This window comes from Lethenteron reissneri, unplaced genomic scaffold (genome assembly GCF_015708825.2).
Source record: "Lethenteron reissneri isolate LAM-NWPU_2019-01 unplaced genomic scaffold, ASM1570882v1 scaffold_120, whole genome shotgun sequence".
Lineage (NCBI taxonomy): Eukaryota > Metazoa > Chordata > Hyperoartia > Petromyzontiformes > Petromyzontidae > Lethenteron > Lethenteron reissneri.
In genome coordinates, this window is record NW_026890893.1 from 606,034 (window position 1) to 622,135 (window position 16,102).

Genomic DNA, 16,102 nt, shown 5'->3' on the forward strand with positions numbered 1-16,102 from the left:
TAAAAACTTCGTTCTTTAGGCACTTCAAATTAGCACCGTTGGCCACGTAGGGTGTGAAAGAAGTTCAACATACACACACATGACTTTTTATTATCAAGTAATATTTTCCAAAAGCACTGCAACCTGATCTCATCCAATATAATTTTTATTCTTGTCCGCGTTCAATAATTGTCCTAGGTACATAATACTCTACTGCGTATCTTCAATTGTTTAGCGAATGTTCTACGTGGCATCATATTTGCTGAAAAACTCCTGTTTAATCATTAATTAACCCGTTACGTCCTCAGTGGATAACATCGACTGAGCAAAGTAAATTGCAACCATGTGCAAAATAAAGTGCAACCATGCACAATGAATAGCATAAGAGAGGTAAATAGACAGTTTTTATTTTAATGTTTACATTTGATGGAAAGGCAAGTCTGAATAGGTGTGTCTTGCACAGACAATAGAATTGAGAGACACTAACACCGTCTGAGACTAGGCTGGAAAGAAAGCTGTCTCTGGTGTGGACCAATCAGTTTCAAAGACAATACATATATTATCAGAGTGTTTTTTGTTTGCATTCTGACCACAAGTATTGTGGTTCATGCAGACATGATTCCTTGTAAAAGGTTTCAGTTTGGTGTTTTAACATCTTAACACCTGTTTGTTTTGCCAGAAAAAAGGGGAAACCCTATTATCATATTTTGGTACTGGCAAAGAAGGTCCCATGATGAGAGACACTTAGTGCATTTCAGATGTCTGGTGGCAAGGTGTTCCAGATTTTTGGAGCTGCGTTCGAGAGGGATTAGGCCTTGACTTGCATTCAGCATGGCGGCTATCGCAGGATAAGATTGCCTGGTGGCGACTCTTGGGGACTGCTACACCCCAAGGTGCATGCACATGATGATGATGGTATCCTAAATGGAGAAGAACCAACAGGAGAGGCACAAGGCCCCATGAAAGAGAGACAGCTTAATGCTGATACTCCAAATCCAGCAAGAGACCTCAGGTGTCGCAATAGGTCAGTGTGACAAGGAGATAATTTGTTAACCAGACCAAAGACGTCTCCGTCCCATGCAGAGCTCTGAACTACGATTATGTTTGGTTGAAAAATCGTGTTTGTTCGATGTAAGAGGCTGTCCACCATCCTTGAAGAGAGGTGCCAATCTGTTATTTGCCTGTAAGATGTTTGAGGCAATATAAGATTTATTTGCCTCAAAAAACCACCCTTATGTAAAGCATGCTGGCAGGCACTGACAGTTTTCCAGTTATCATCGTGCCTCGAGCACCTCTAGCGCCGCTCCTCTTTCCGTAGCTGTGCATGCATATTATGGAGGTCTTCTGTCTAGAAATGCGACCGAAGGGTGTAACACTCTCATTGCCTTTTGCATGATATTCTCATTGACTTTACTCATGTACTTTCACATGCTTTTCTCATTAACTTTAACATGCTACTCTTTGTTACACATAAACTGACATTAACTTGCTACATTTTTCATTAACTTTTACATGCTTCTCTCATTAAAAAAAAAAATTCTCTTTCTCTCTCCCCCCGAGCCGTTCTTATGCTAAGTTCATTAACTTTAACATACCACGCTATTTATTACACATAGACTGACATCAACTTGCTCATCTCTCATTGACTTTAACATGATTTTCTCATTAACTTCGCTCATTGACTTTTACATGCTTTTCTCATCAAAATGGATATGCTAATCCTACATGCTAATCTGAGCTCTTATGCGCTACGGAAGCTCATTAACTTTGCATCCAACATGCTAATCTAAGTTCATTTCCTTTAACAAGCCACGCTATTTATTACCTTTACACTATAATACCTCATTAACACTACTTGGGCTACCTTTGTTCTCAAAAACTTACGTAAACTCTTGCTGGTAACAGCTTCTCTTCACAAGGCAGCAGACATCGTGCTACTCGCAGCAGACATCGTGGCTGTCGAGATTTTAACCTGAAGACGATGGTTGTGTTGCTATCGAAACGTCGTGATTTATTTTATTTTATTTCTACCTACGTGACTTACCGAAAGAAACCAGAGTACTTACTAGGTTTGTTTTCTCTTTCATTTGTACCTGATGATGATTGCTTGTGTTGCAATCGAAACGTCGTATGCTATTATTTAATTTAATTTTTTTTCTTTCTACGCGACTTACCGAAAGAAACCAAAGAGGTATTCACATATTAGAGTGTTTTTTTTTTATATTAAAGTTACTTAACACAAGAGTATGAGTGGTCCTTCCCAAGTTTATGCGTAATTATCTTTATCACAATAACTGTATCCTGTGGCGAAATCTGAATCCTGAGACCAGACATAATAACACTAAAATCATGATCAGTAAAAGTTTAAGCGAGAATCATAATCAGTAAAAGTTAAAGCGAGAATCATTGTATTATCACGATTGGCAATACACCCCTAAACAACGGAGCAAGCATCACACATACACACACAAGTTAATCACACACCGTCAAACACACACATAGTACACCCCGTAGACAACGAAGCTAAGCTTCACACATTCACACATCCACACACATAATACCCCCTAGACAATGAAGACAAGCATTACATCACATACAAATCAATCACAAATAACCACACACATAATACACCCCCGTAGACAACGAAAGACAAATAATAATACACATAACTACAGGCACACATATTGATCATAATACAAACACACACATCAGTAGCGTTATCGATTTTCACTTTCGTGCAGCAAAAATGTGGTGTTTATTTAGCTAAGCTTACGCTGTCCCGTGAGGATGACTCCATCAATGTTCTTGTACTTCACCTCCTGGTGGATGTGGGAGGTGAATTCATTGGCAACCTTGAGGAAGTCAGGCTTCAGATCTCTATCTGGAATGTTCTCCAGCTTGCTTAAGTCTTCTGGGTTTACCGGCATGGGAAACATGAAGCACTTGCGCTTCTGTAAAACAACAACAATAACACAAATAACGTCTAGTTCTCATACTTGTCTCTCCACACAAAACTTAACAGTACTTTTTTCTTTCACACACAACCCATTGAGAACACAACCTCAGAGTGCATCTCATCAGCAGCAAGGTGGATGTTGATGTGGATGCCGTGCCAGGCATCCCATGGCTCTCCCCCTCCTTGCCTGGTGCCCTTCTCTTTCCCTCATCGTCACATGGGGCCCTGTGAAATGTTTAGTGGTGATTAGGTCTTGTTGAGTCAGAAGTGCCTCCTTATTCCACTCAAAATATATGCATAAAAAATCATTGCAAACATGTTGCTTGATCAAAGAGAGAGGAGGCCGGAGTTGATGTGAACGGAGAATAAAGAGAGAGACAGTACCTCCTGCAACAACCTCGTCTCCGACTGAGTGTGTGAGACGCAACCACACACACACGCCAGGAAGAAGGAGGACACTACATTTGGTGTCAGAAGTGGGGTTCTAAAAACCCACATGTAGTGTTGTCGGGACGAGAATGGTGAGACGGTCATCCTTCCGACCGCCGCGGGACCCAGGATCTCGGTTACATTGGCTGTGGGGCAGCGAAAGAGCCACTGCGGATCGGCGCGACAGCCGGTATGCAGTTGTGGGAGACTGGCTACGCATCTGCAGGGAGAGCAGCTACACATCTTCGGGACAGTTGCTACGCATCCGCGGAGAGAGCGGCTAACATGACAAAGAGAACGGCTGCGAACTGATGGCGAGAATGGTGGCACATCGACGGGGAGAGTGAGAGCTGTGCGCCAATAGAGAGAGCGGCTGCGCACATCGATGGGGAGAGCGAGAGCTGTGCTTCGACAAAGAAAACGGCTGTACATCGACGGGAGAGTGGCTGCATGTCAACGGAGAGAGTGAGAGCTGTGCTTAGATTGGGGGATCAGTGGAGATTTTCCGCTGGCACGCGCAGACCACATGGCATGGCGGAGGACCGCCATGCAGAGAGGAGCGCGGGACGGTGCGGAGGACGCATCCCAGGCGATGGCGCAGAGAGGAGTGGCAGGGAAAACCCAGCTGGAGCTACGGGCTCCGGACGGGGTACCGTGCACATGGTGCACGCCATTTTGCCCCTGGAGGGCCTGCCGTGGCTTGCGGGCGACATTTTGAGAAGAGCGCGAGAATGCACGGAGGTGCGAAGGTTTATGGAGCTGCAAAAAGCTGCTCCAGACCTGGCACGGGAGGCTCGCACAAGATTCCTACAGAGGGAGAGAATGGAGGCCGAGACGCCTTAAGCCTTTTGGGTGGTGCTGCTGGTGCTGGGATGAGAGGCATACCTGCTCTTAGGTGAGGGGGCGCTCGACCTTTGGGTGGCAGAAAGGTTGTGGGAGCTGGCAAGAAAGCTGAGGGTTGACCTGCCCTCGACTGCAGGCACAGAGATTTCATCCTCAACGGTGGCCCGGTAGATACAAGTCTTCAAAGAACACCAGCAATGGGCAAGGTGGGAAGCTGCGACATGGAGTATGGAAGATATGATGGTGGCGGTGGGTGGCTGGGGGATGCAAGCAAGAGGATCCCCGTGGGGGGACCCACAGCAGGGGCAGTTCCATCTGCCCTGGGAACCCATGCCCAGGTGTCTCATATGTGGCCGGTCAGGCCACATCGCTGTGGAGTGTTGGGGTAACAGAGGGATGCCAGCATAGTCACCGACACCCTCCAACCCATTAGCAACGTCGACCCCAGCCCCACCGGACCCGGGTCTCTGAGGCCTATGGAGACCACCATGTGCAAGGTCTCAGGGACCTGATCCAGACAGCTCGGGAAAACAGGGCAGAGAGGGGCCACACCCTTGTAGCCGCGAGCTCCTTCTCCTTCATCCTGTCTTTTTATCCCTTGGAGTCCTGGAGGTGCAAGACCCTGCTGAGATGGGGGTGACTGGTGCTATGGACCAGATCACGTGAGCTACGTCCAGATATCGGGGGGACTCTCTTTGTGCAAAGTGTTGCCAGTTCACGGACGTAGGCGCACTGGTGAGTAAGGTGTTCCTTATTCACGGAGGGGGGCACCGAGTTGTTGAGAAAGGTTGCCGAATTGCGAGATGGGAGGCGTTGCATTTGGTGAGTGCGTTGTTTGTTTGCGGCGGGCACCGCGGTGGTAGCAGGATAGTTGAATTTTTTTTTCATTTTCGAGTTTGGTTGGGTTAATGTAAGGGGTATTCCTCCAGATTAGTTGTTTGCTCTGCCTGTCCACTGGTTGCGGCTACTGTATTGGCAGCCGAGACGGCTGTTTATTTTTGTATGGAGGGGGTGGTAATGCAGCGCCGACTGCTGTCCAGCAGTGGCAACTGCGGTGGACAGTTAGCACACACGCCGTCCAGCACATACACGGGTGTGCCAGCAGGGCGGAGGAACTGGGGCAAGGCTCATGGAAGACCTCATAGAGAGGCCCCTGGAACCCTCTGGTAGGTTCTCGAAGGGAGGCATGGCTAGGGCGGAGCCAAACCACGCCGAGTAGAATATAAGCAGCAGAGAGCGAGAGCTACAGGCTGCCGGTTCTGGGAGTGGACTCATCTCGTCGTTTATGTCGTCATCGCCGCCGCCTTTCGAGCCGCCGCCTTTCTCGCTGCCGCCTTTGCCCGGGCATTATTCGGCCGGACAGTAGTTGGCTGTCTCAGTCGATGAAGTCAGTGCAACGTGGACAGGGTTATGTCTCAGCCGGACTGTACGGCTGCATGGTTGAGAGAGAGGAGGCTGGAGTTGGTGTGAATAGAGGATAAAGAGAGAGATGGTGCCTCCTGCAACTACCTCGTCTCCGACTGAGTGTGTGCGCCGCACACCACATGCACACACACGCCTGGAGGAAGGAGGACACTACACTTGTATACCCAGGAAACCTCAGTGAGTATTTTTTCAGGAGTGTCTTGCCAAGTTGTCGTAGAAGTGGGCGGTGATTGCTTTTTTAGGAAAAAATTTTGTAAATTAATTCTTTTTTGGCAAATTTGGACCATGATGCCAGCGTACAATGACATACACTTCAAGATGATGTCACACAGCCTTTAACGTCTGCTATGAAGTAGATGGCACATATTTTTAAGGTTCATACACCAAAATAATTTATTATGGTGACCGCTGAAATCGAAACATGAGCATCTGCAACAAGTGGTGAAAGCGATACCACTCTGCCAGGGGTCGGCAACCTGGAGCCGCATGCGGCTCTTTAAGGACTGCTTCGTGGCATTATGTATTGAGGACCTCCATCTTATATTCATATACATTGCGGCTCTTGAAATATTAGAAAAACATGGCTCTTGATATTTTGGTTGCTGACCCCTGCACTAGGCCATGTCACTGTCCCTTCGAAAGGCTGTTTGCTGACAATGCATTCATTTATAATAATAAAAAACAGAATGGTGCAGGATTTCATGGTGCTGCAGACAGATCTAGACTGTCTAGTGGAGTCAACTCATATGAGCAAACTGACAATAAATGTATCTGCATTTTTGCATCAAATGTATATGTTTTGAATACACCCCGTGGTGTAGAAACTTAAGAGGTTACATACTTAGTGGTCACTCTTTTAATGACTTGCTCGGGGGTAAATATTGAATTGATTAGAAAAAGAAAATCTGATAATGAGGCACTCCCTCAAGTGCTGCTCCACATCCGGATACCTCATCAGAAGGGTCCTCAAGAAAATTAAAATAGCGCAGTAATGAGTGGCAAGAGTTGTACATTCTCTAGAAAACCAGTGATAGCATGTTGCTAAATAAACTTAAGTAGGAATAACTGTCGAGCAGGTTCAAGGAAAGCCAGACTCAAATGTGTTTGTATGTCTAGTCTTAATAAAGGACTTCAAATACTTAAATATGTGTTTTCTACAGCTTTCTTACATTGGTAGAATGGGAAAATACAAACATTAAAAACTCATTAAATGATTATATAAGTATTCTACAGCCCATGAGTGAACTGAGATCCCCTATAATCTTAAAAGGTAATAACTTTTTTTTACAAGTAAATTTGTATTATTATTACATTTGTACAGGAGTAATATGGGGACGTGACGTCGTGTGTGCCTTCCAGTGCGATGACGGAATGTGACGTCATGCGTGCTGGGCGGCTCGATGACGTCACGTCTCCTAGGGTCACTGTGGGAACAGGTAGAGTACGAAGGGTGAAGAGTGAACCAGGGGTAGAGAGGGTTCGAGTAGTGAGTCTGGGGAGAAGCCGGTGGTAGCCGATAGAGGTGCTCTCTCTCCGGTCGGTGGAGTTGGCAGAGTCCCCGAGAGAGAGACCGGAGCTAGCCGGGCAGGGACCAGGACTAAGTGTAGAACCCCTAGCCCCTGGGAGTTGTGTACCCTTGTGTGTTATTCTTAACCAGTAATAAACCCTTGGCGAAAGCCCATATGTAACGGGCGTATGTGACGCAGGAGAAGTTGATGGAGGCAACACGTATTTATTACAATTTAATTTAATACAGTAGAGTAACGACTCTAACACTCAAAGAGGTATCGGCCTTTTCACCCGGTCTATTAGAGGAAGTGTTCCCCAGCTAACGCTCCCCGTTAACTCCTTACTTCCCTCTATCCCAGACCTTCCCCAAATGTAGGCTAGCTAACCTGGCCCAGCTTTGGCGCAGGTACCGACCCTCAGCCACACGAGTCTGGCCCTTACAAGGACATCAGACCTCGCTGCTCTGAGGTCGCCCACTGGCTTGCCCTGCTCGGCTCTTACAAGAACAGCGAGTCAGGGTAGTTCCAGGTCTAGCTAGCTGGCCTTCAGTCTTCACTGGCTCTTAATCTTGATCTGTACCCCACGACTGCCTCGAGCTCTCTCGCTCTCCGTCTTATATACCAACATGCCCTCGAGGGGCGGGGCTGTGTGGGATCCCAGCCTCCCCCCCACACAGCCCCCCAGGGTGGAAACTGTTTGCGGACGTGGATGTAGACACCCCAGTGTAACTGCCCGTTTCTCCCCGTTACGTAACACCTCTACACATAACTTACCTCCGTCTCTGAGTACGTCCGTGGGAGCTTCTCTACACATCGTTGAATGCCACCAGACAATAAGTTTAAGTTCCATGAACTTAATTAATCTTGACTAAACTTAATTTGACTCTGCTGATGAGACACTGGATGTCACTTGATAGAATATATAGGAAGGCCACTTCGTTACTTTTCATTTCATAGTTTTTGTTTAGGGGAATGGTTTAGTGTTTATTTAGAGCCAGGGGTTATACTTTCTTGGTTCGGGATTACGTTTCGGGGCGTGGTCATGTTGCCTCGCCATGGGATATTCACAGCTTGTTTGCAGAGGTCCACGACTCCATTTCAGTGGCCACCCTGGCTATTAGTGCAGATGCGGGCCTCTTAAACATAACAATACTACATTCCCTCTACTTCAGGGTGGATATGAATGATGCTGTGGCGTAATTCGCAAGCGTAGGTCGTTTTTTGATGGCGTCATGGTCCGAATTAGATCAAATTAGATTTATCTTAATTTACACTGTGCATATTGGAGAGGTTGTGTATGAAACGGAGGAATGCAATTCGAGGGAATATATTTGAAAACCTCCTCCCTGTGAACATCCTGGAATTGGTATGATCTGTATTGAGAAATATCCCCGGTTAAGAGTGTAGGGGACTGTAAGGCGAAAGTGTTAGAGGGTACAAGTTGAAATAATTAAGAACAGGTGGCCAGAAGGTACTGTATAGATTATTCAATAAATAATAGACGTTGAGATGATTGGCAACATGTGGCCGAGGGGCGCCGTAAAGGGGACAGCGAAATGTACACGTTGAGATAATTGAAGACACGTGTCATATAGGGGGGTGGAGGGCACTTTCCGATCGGGGCGGGTATTTAAGGGGAGCGATGCCCGTAGTCTGGGCGCTTGCCCAGGGATCAATAAGGTGGACGACATCGGGGCTCACTGGTTGCGAAGCGACAATAGTGGAAATTATCTGGGCTGACTGATCGTGAGGTTGTAAATACGATATTATCTAGAAATAAAGACTTCACCTTTTTAGGAATGGACGTCTCCAAGGAGCTTCACAAAAGTGTGAAATGATTTGAGCTGGATTTCTTAAGTCACATGGAGAGGAGGGAGGAAGGATGAATCTGGATCAAATTGGTTTGAGTTGGATCAACTACATGGACAGAGATGCACATCGTCTATGAAAAATATGATAGAAATTTTAACCAGTGTTGTAAAAGTGTTTATGTTAAAGGGTCTCTAATGTGACAGAGGTGTGTTTATTGTCAAAAAAGACTGACGTGCCGCTGAAATCAGTGAAGGGCTGAGGATCAGTTGGAAGCGTGTACAACTCTGTTGAGAGGGTATTCAGGTGTGTATCAGGTCATGCGATAGGACTCCAAGGCACTCATTATACATATAAATGCCACAAGGACTCCAGCTTTACTTCGGGATGTATATAAACACATCTCTATCCAGCAAACACGTGCTCCGTAGCACCTGCGTCTAACCAACAGACAGCACTTTGGACCAACAAATAACTTCAAGTTTCTGAAGAGCTATTGTGTTGATACCTTGCGGTGTGGAGATGCTGGAAAAGAGGGTTGTTTATAAGCTGAATTGGCATAAACTAAGTTGTGTTAATTGCTGTGTCACTGTGCTCCTGTTTTGGTTTGAATTATCTCATGGTATGCATATATATGGAAGTGACTCCTGGTCAAATCTGACACATGCATCTCATCCATCGCGTGCTATTTCTCATGCCACTGCGGGACAGCCCTCCACTTCATAAACATGGCAGATCCCTCCTTAAAAAGAGTTGTGACACTCGGTGAGGCTAAGAATATATGGATGAATGGGTATTTAATGGAGTCTTTACCTTAAAATAGTGGCACATTAAGTGGCGCTCCTTGTTGAATGACTTGTTTGCTTCTTCTCTACCACGTTGTGTCTCTGGCTTGCGTATTTGAAAGCAATGCTCCATGTAGTCGTCGGCAGTGCAAGGCAATCCATTCAACTTCAGCGTCAGGGTGAGGTCGCGCACGCAGATGATGAGGGTTGGGAAGTACTTGTCCAGATTATCTGGGTTGTCTTCACAAGATCCTACCCTTGCTTGGACGTACTGCGCCATATCCTTTACATACCTGGATTGGAGTCGGAGTCAAGGACATTTACTGCATCATATGTACAACTCAATTATACTTTCAAACATCGCTATTGTACAATTTAATCCGAGTAGCTCACTGTGCAGCAGATTAGTTTCTGCGGAATACAGAAGAGATTGAATGACGAGCTTGAAAAATGTGTTTTGTTCATTTGCCAAATAAATACTCTGGTTATTTCGGTAAAGTCACGTAGGTAGAAATAAATAATTTATCACGACGTTTCCTTCGCAACACAAGCGATCGTCATCAGGCAAAACAGAACCCAGCAGTAGAGCTGCTGAAGAACACATCGAGAGGGCTGCTACAACAAGGGGTTATATATGTTTGAAGGGGGTGTAGCCCAAGGGTAAGCAAGCGGGGTCCGAGCTGGAACGGAGTCTCATCCCCACACGCAAGCACATCAGTTGTGTTAATGGGGGAGATTAGAGAAAGAGATTATCATGTCAAAGTACATGAGCTTACATTGCCGCATGAGAGCGCTGTCGCTGCACATGCGCACAGCAGTAGTTTTAATGGGAGATTAGCACTATGATAATGGGGGAGATTAGGGAGAGAGATTGGGGAGATTGGCAAGTTAATGTCAAGTCTATGTGTAGCACAAGCTGTGTCCAGGCCTGCGCTGTGAGAGGAAAGCGCGTCAATGCAAGTGAACAACCGCAACAGTGGCTATGTTAGTGAGACCCTAGCCCAGGGGTCGGGAACCTTTTTGACTGGGAGAGCCATAAAAGCCAAATATTTCTAAATATATTTCATTGAGAGCCATATAGTATTTTTAACGTATAATAAATTAAATATGTCTTACTTTTAATGTGACTTCTGGTCACGGGACCCGTGACCCGAGAAATTGTATCTTCAAAACTAATTTCTGTTTACTTTAAAATGACACAGTATTATTAAGCAATATCACAAGTATTTTAAAATCAGTTCCAAACTGATTTTATTTTTATTTTTTTTATTATTATTTTTTTCAACTCAAAATTGTCTGGGAGCCATATGCCGTCACCGGAAGAGCCATATATGGCTCGCGAGCCATAGGTTCCCGACCGCTGCCCTAGCCCGTTAATGAAAAGGCATCCCACAGGGCAATGCAACTGAGTCGGAGATAACAGCCAAACGGTAGGAAGGATGGAAGCATCACAGCGAGTTATGACTTACCAGGTTAATAACGTCTTTCTAATGATTGCTCAGCTTATACCCATCTTCTCGGTTGAAATTGTTTCTGTGTTTATATATTCAGATGGCTTCATGGACAAATCTTTGATGGTAGCCCGAAGGTTTGTAGAGTACCTTGGTCTCAGACAAACAATATCGTGCGAGCCCACCGCGTTATAACAATGATCAGCCACGGCAGAGGTATTGGTTCTGCTGTGTTTCAAATGTGCCTTGTGTTCGCAAACACGGTCCGAGACATGTCGTTTCGTTTCCCCAATGTAACTACTGCCGCAACCACAACTAAGTGTGTAGACACTAGGATATTGCATTAGTAACATCAGCAGGGAGGAGTGCTCTGAACTCGCTCAATTGAAAAAAAAATGACATTGTCATCCTCTCAGCCGACAAGGGCAATGCCACTGTCATCATGAAAAAAACCACATACAACATCTACATCCAGGACCTTCTTAATGATGGCAGTTATACCAAAATCAACAAAGATCTTACCAACTGCCTGGCCACAAACAACAACAATATCATCACTAATTCAACTTCTCTAATCGAACCGACCAAGAGCTCTCCCTAAAACCTACGGCTGCTAGACCACCCAGATTTTATGGCCTTCCAAAAATCCATAAAGAAGGTAATCCACTCCGTCCTATCGTTTACCACCATCAACTCGCCTACCTACAAACTGGCCTGATTTTTGTCTGAGACCCTGCTTCAATTCACGGGCCACCTCACCAGTACTTAACTCAGCTCACTTGGTTTCTCTAATCAAGGACATTTGACTGTCCTAAAATGATTTGCTTGTCAGTTTCGATGCAGTCTCTCTGTTCACCAAGGTACCTGTACCTGACACCATCGCAATCATTGAAGACTTGATCTAACATGGACTGAATCCTGATGTACCAACATTGGTGAGGCACTGCCTTACCAACATTTACTTCACCTGGAATGGTACATTCTACAAACAAAATGAGGGTACGCCAATGGGTTCTCCCTTATCACCAGTGGTGGCGAATGTTTTTATGGAGAAATTTGGAACAGATGCCATCCTGACATGCACCCTCCTTCCTTCCCTGTGGAAGAGATACGTAGATTACACTTTCGTCATCTGGCCACATGGCCAGCCAGCACTGAACCACTTTTTCAACCACGTAAATTGCATACACCCTTCCATCAAATTCACCATGGAAGTGGAAAATGATGGCAAGCTACCATTACTGGATGTTTTGATCGAGAAGAGGCCTGATGGCTCGTTGGGACATTCTGTCTACAGGAAAGCCACCCACACGGATTCCTATCTAATGCCTGATTCCCACCACCATCCGGCCTAGAATAATTGCCTCATCAAAACACTACACCACAGGGCCCGCTGCATCTCCGACCAGCGCCACCTAGCCAGTGAACTGGAGCATGTACACCAAGCCCTAAAGATGACTGGATACTCAGACCGCACAATCCGCAAAGCTGTATCCCCAACCATCTGATGACCCAATAAAAACCATCACCTTGCCATACGTAGCAGGTGCTACCAAAAATATTTCCAAACATCTTAAACAAACAAAAGATCAAGGTCTGATTCAATAAAGTACACACAATCCGTGATTTGATCCTATCTGTGAAGGATGTCATTCCTGACATGTTGTCTACAAACTAAGTTGTTTCTGCAGCAGCAGTTACATTGGGGAAACGAAACGACATGTCTCGGACCGTATTCACGAACACAAGGCAGACTTGAACACGGCAGAACCAATACCTCTGCCATGGCTGATCACTGTTATAACGCGGTGGGCTCGCACGATATTGTGTTTTCCGAGAACAAGGTACTCTGCAAACCTTTGGGCTACCATCAAAGATTTGTCCATGACGCCATCCAGATATATAAACACAGAAATAATTTCAACCGAGAATATGGGTATAAGCTGAGCAATCATTGGAAAGACATTATTAAACAAGTAAAGTCATAACTCGCTGTGATGCATCCATCTGTAATGCGAGCAAAGATTGAGGGGGGGCAGAGTCTGGGTCACGTGGGGAGTGGGTGGAGTTAGGGTCACGTGGGAGAGAGGATTTAGGGGGAGAACCGGAAGGGGAGTGGAGACGGAGTGAAACAGGAGGAGGCCACGCTGGGCAGGACGGAGAGAGTGGCGCAGTCACCACGCGGTGGAAGACGTCGACACCGTCAGCCATCGGTGTCAGACGCAGAGAGCTAGCGGCTGGGGGAAGGCTAGCTGTATACGGGGCAGCAGTGAAGCTAGAGCTAGCGGAGCAGCGGTGTGGCTGCAAGGTGGAGCAGCAGGGAGTCTGCCTAACGGAACAGCAGGGAGACTGCATATCGGAGCGGCAGGGAAACTGCATATCGGAACAGCCGAGGGGCTGTGGAGAGATCGTCGGGAGGGACGCGGGCCTGAGCGAGGACGCCGTGGTAACGAGATTCTACGAACCCAATAAAGGACAACGGAGATCGACATCTGGGAGAGAGTCCTTTATTACACATCCTTCCTACCGTTTGGCTGTTATCTCCGACTCTTTGAGTTGCATTGCCCTGTGGGATGCTTTTGCATTAACGGGCTGGGTTCTCACTCACATGGCCACCTCTGCTCCCTTAGCCTCGATGTATCGATGGTTCTTACTGTTTTATGGGCTGTTTGTCTCACTGGCATGGCCACTGTTGCGGTGGTTCTCTTGCGTTGACGTGCTTACCTCTCACAGTGCAGTCCTGGCCACATATTGTGCTACACAGACTTGACATTAACTTGCTAATCTCCCCAATCTCTCTCCCTAATCTGACCCATTAACACTATTGCAGTGCTCTCATGCGGCAAAGGAAGCATATTTACTTTGACATGCTAAACTCTCTCCACAATCTTTTTTTCCCAAATCTCCCCCATTAACACAACTGATGTGCTTGCGTGCGGAAATCGGACTCCGTTCCAGCTCGGACCCTGCTTGGTTGCCCTTGGGCTACACCCCCCTCAAACATATATAACCCCTTGTTGTAGCAGCGTTCTCGCTGTGTTCTTGAGCAGTTCTACTGCTGCGTTCTGTTTCACGTGATGACGATCGCTTGTGTTGCGATCGAAACGTTGTGATATATTATTTTTATTTTATTTTTCTACCTACGTGACCTTACCAAAAGAACCAAAGAGTATAGATCCCTGCAGTCACGAAAGTTTCAAATCAGGATTAAGGTAATACATGTTTTTTTGGTTCAATGCATACATACTCTTAGGTTTTTTCGGTAAAGTCACGTAGGTAAAAAATAAAATTACAATTAATAAAAGTAATAATAGAAATAAAATAAAATAATAAATCACGACGTTTCGGAGGCAACACAAGTCTCCGTCATCAGGTGGGACCGTCACAACTAGATTTACTGTATCAAGTGAGGCAAAAAATTCCAAGATACAAGTTCTTAAATACAAGTTAAGGGGGGATGAGGGGGGGAGGAGCTTATAAGAACTTGTATCTTGGAATCTTTGCCTCACTTTATACAGTAAATCTAGCTGTGACGGTCCCACCTGATGACGGAGACTTGTGTTGCCTCCGAAACGTCGTGATTTTTTATTTTATTTTATTTCTATTATTACTTTTATTAATTTTAATTTTATTTTTTACCTACGTGACTTTACCGCAAAAACCTAAGAGTATGAATCCTTGCAGTCACGAAAGCTTCAAATCTAGAATCAATCCATACATATTATTTAGAAATTAAATGCATTCACATTGTTTAAAAGAACAATGTCCAACGAAAAGTGTAATGATATTACCAACTGATCACGTGGTAAGCTGATGCATGTAAATTCACTCCAGATCGCCATAAATATGTGGTAAATATCTACATTAGGACACACGGGTTCTGTTGCAAATGTCACCGGTAGTGTATACAAAGATTTTCTGCCACCCTTGCCTAGTCCTTTTGCTCCACCTGATATCTTCCAACGATGTGCTACTATGCCGCCACCTACTGGAGATAATTTCTCAGGCAACTCTCTATTAGACACCTTAAAATAGTTCATTTTACCTCCTACCCTTACCCAGCCTATCTAATTTGTTCCCATTTTTCTCATTTCTAAGTATTGAATGTAAGACGTGTCTTACATTATAGATACATTATCAATGTGTGTTGTTACTGTTGTTCATATCAATCTCAGCTAGGCACCGCCTTCCATTCTGTTTTACTTTTTTACTCATTTGTATCATCTGCTATCTCTTTCCCCCAGCCCTCCAATAACTTGTAAAATATTCCTCTCATTTCCAAGATCACGGCGGAGGATTCCAGTGGAGCATGATGATGTATATCACATTCTTATTATGGGTGTACCTCGAGTGTGTATTGTTGTTATAAAGCAGAAATAAAACTACAGTCAGCCTTTGCTTTTGTACAGAGAGTAATTAGTAAACAAACAGGTCTAGATTTGGACCTTTTTTCTTTTGTTTATTGTAAGTTAAATATTTTTATTCATTTTATTTGGATAGCCTTTCAAGTTTACCCCAAATTTCAGCTTCAATAAGTGTTGCTGTGCCGACAGTACATATGTAGAGGTGTAATTGTGCATGGCCACGGATGTTGAGGTGTAATTGTGCATGGCCACGGATGGCTAACAAACACAAGGGGCGGGGTTACGGCCGTACACAGGGGAGGTGCTCGCACCGACGTCCGCACCTGCATCCCCCACGGGCCCCTCCCGGGGGCCGAGCCCTATAAAAGGTGGTGAGCCGGAGGGCTCGAGGTCGGAGCTCAGCTTTAACCAGAGAAGAAGGAAGACCTGCTAGAATAGGCCCCAGAGCTCCCCTGGCTCGCTGTCCTTATAAGGGCCGACCAGGGCAAGCCGGTGGCGTGGCCCCGAGAGCCCAGACCGACGAGCAGGTCTGGAGACTCAGGGTGCCGGGATC

General features: G+C 45.7%; 1 protein-coding gene across 2 annotated transcripts in view; it reads right to left on the reverse strand.

The window, feature by feature from the left end:
* Window positions 1–16,102, reverse strand: part of LOC133361683 (guanylate-binding protein 1-like) — an 88,427-nt gene that overhangs the window by 14,872 nt on the left and 57,453 nt on the right. For both annotated transcript variants that reach the window (XM_061580671.1, XM_061580672.1), the window contains 2 exons: window positions 9,763–10,027; window positions 2,753–2,930 (listed from right to left, as the gene is read on the reverse strand). In XM_061580671.1, coding sequence (XP_061436655.1) covers window positions 2,753–2,930; window positions 9,763–10,027 — 443 coding nt within the window. The remainder of the gene's footprint in view (window positions 1–2,752; window positions 2,931–9,762; window positions 10,028–16,102) is intronic.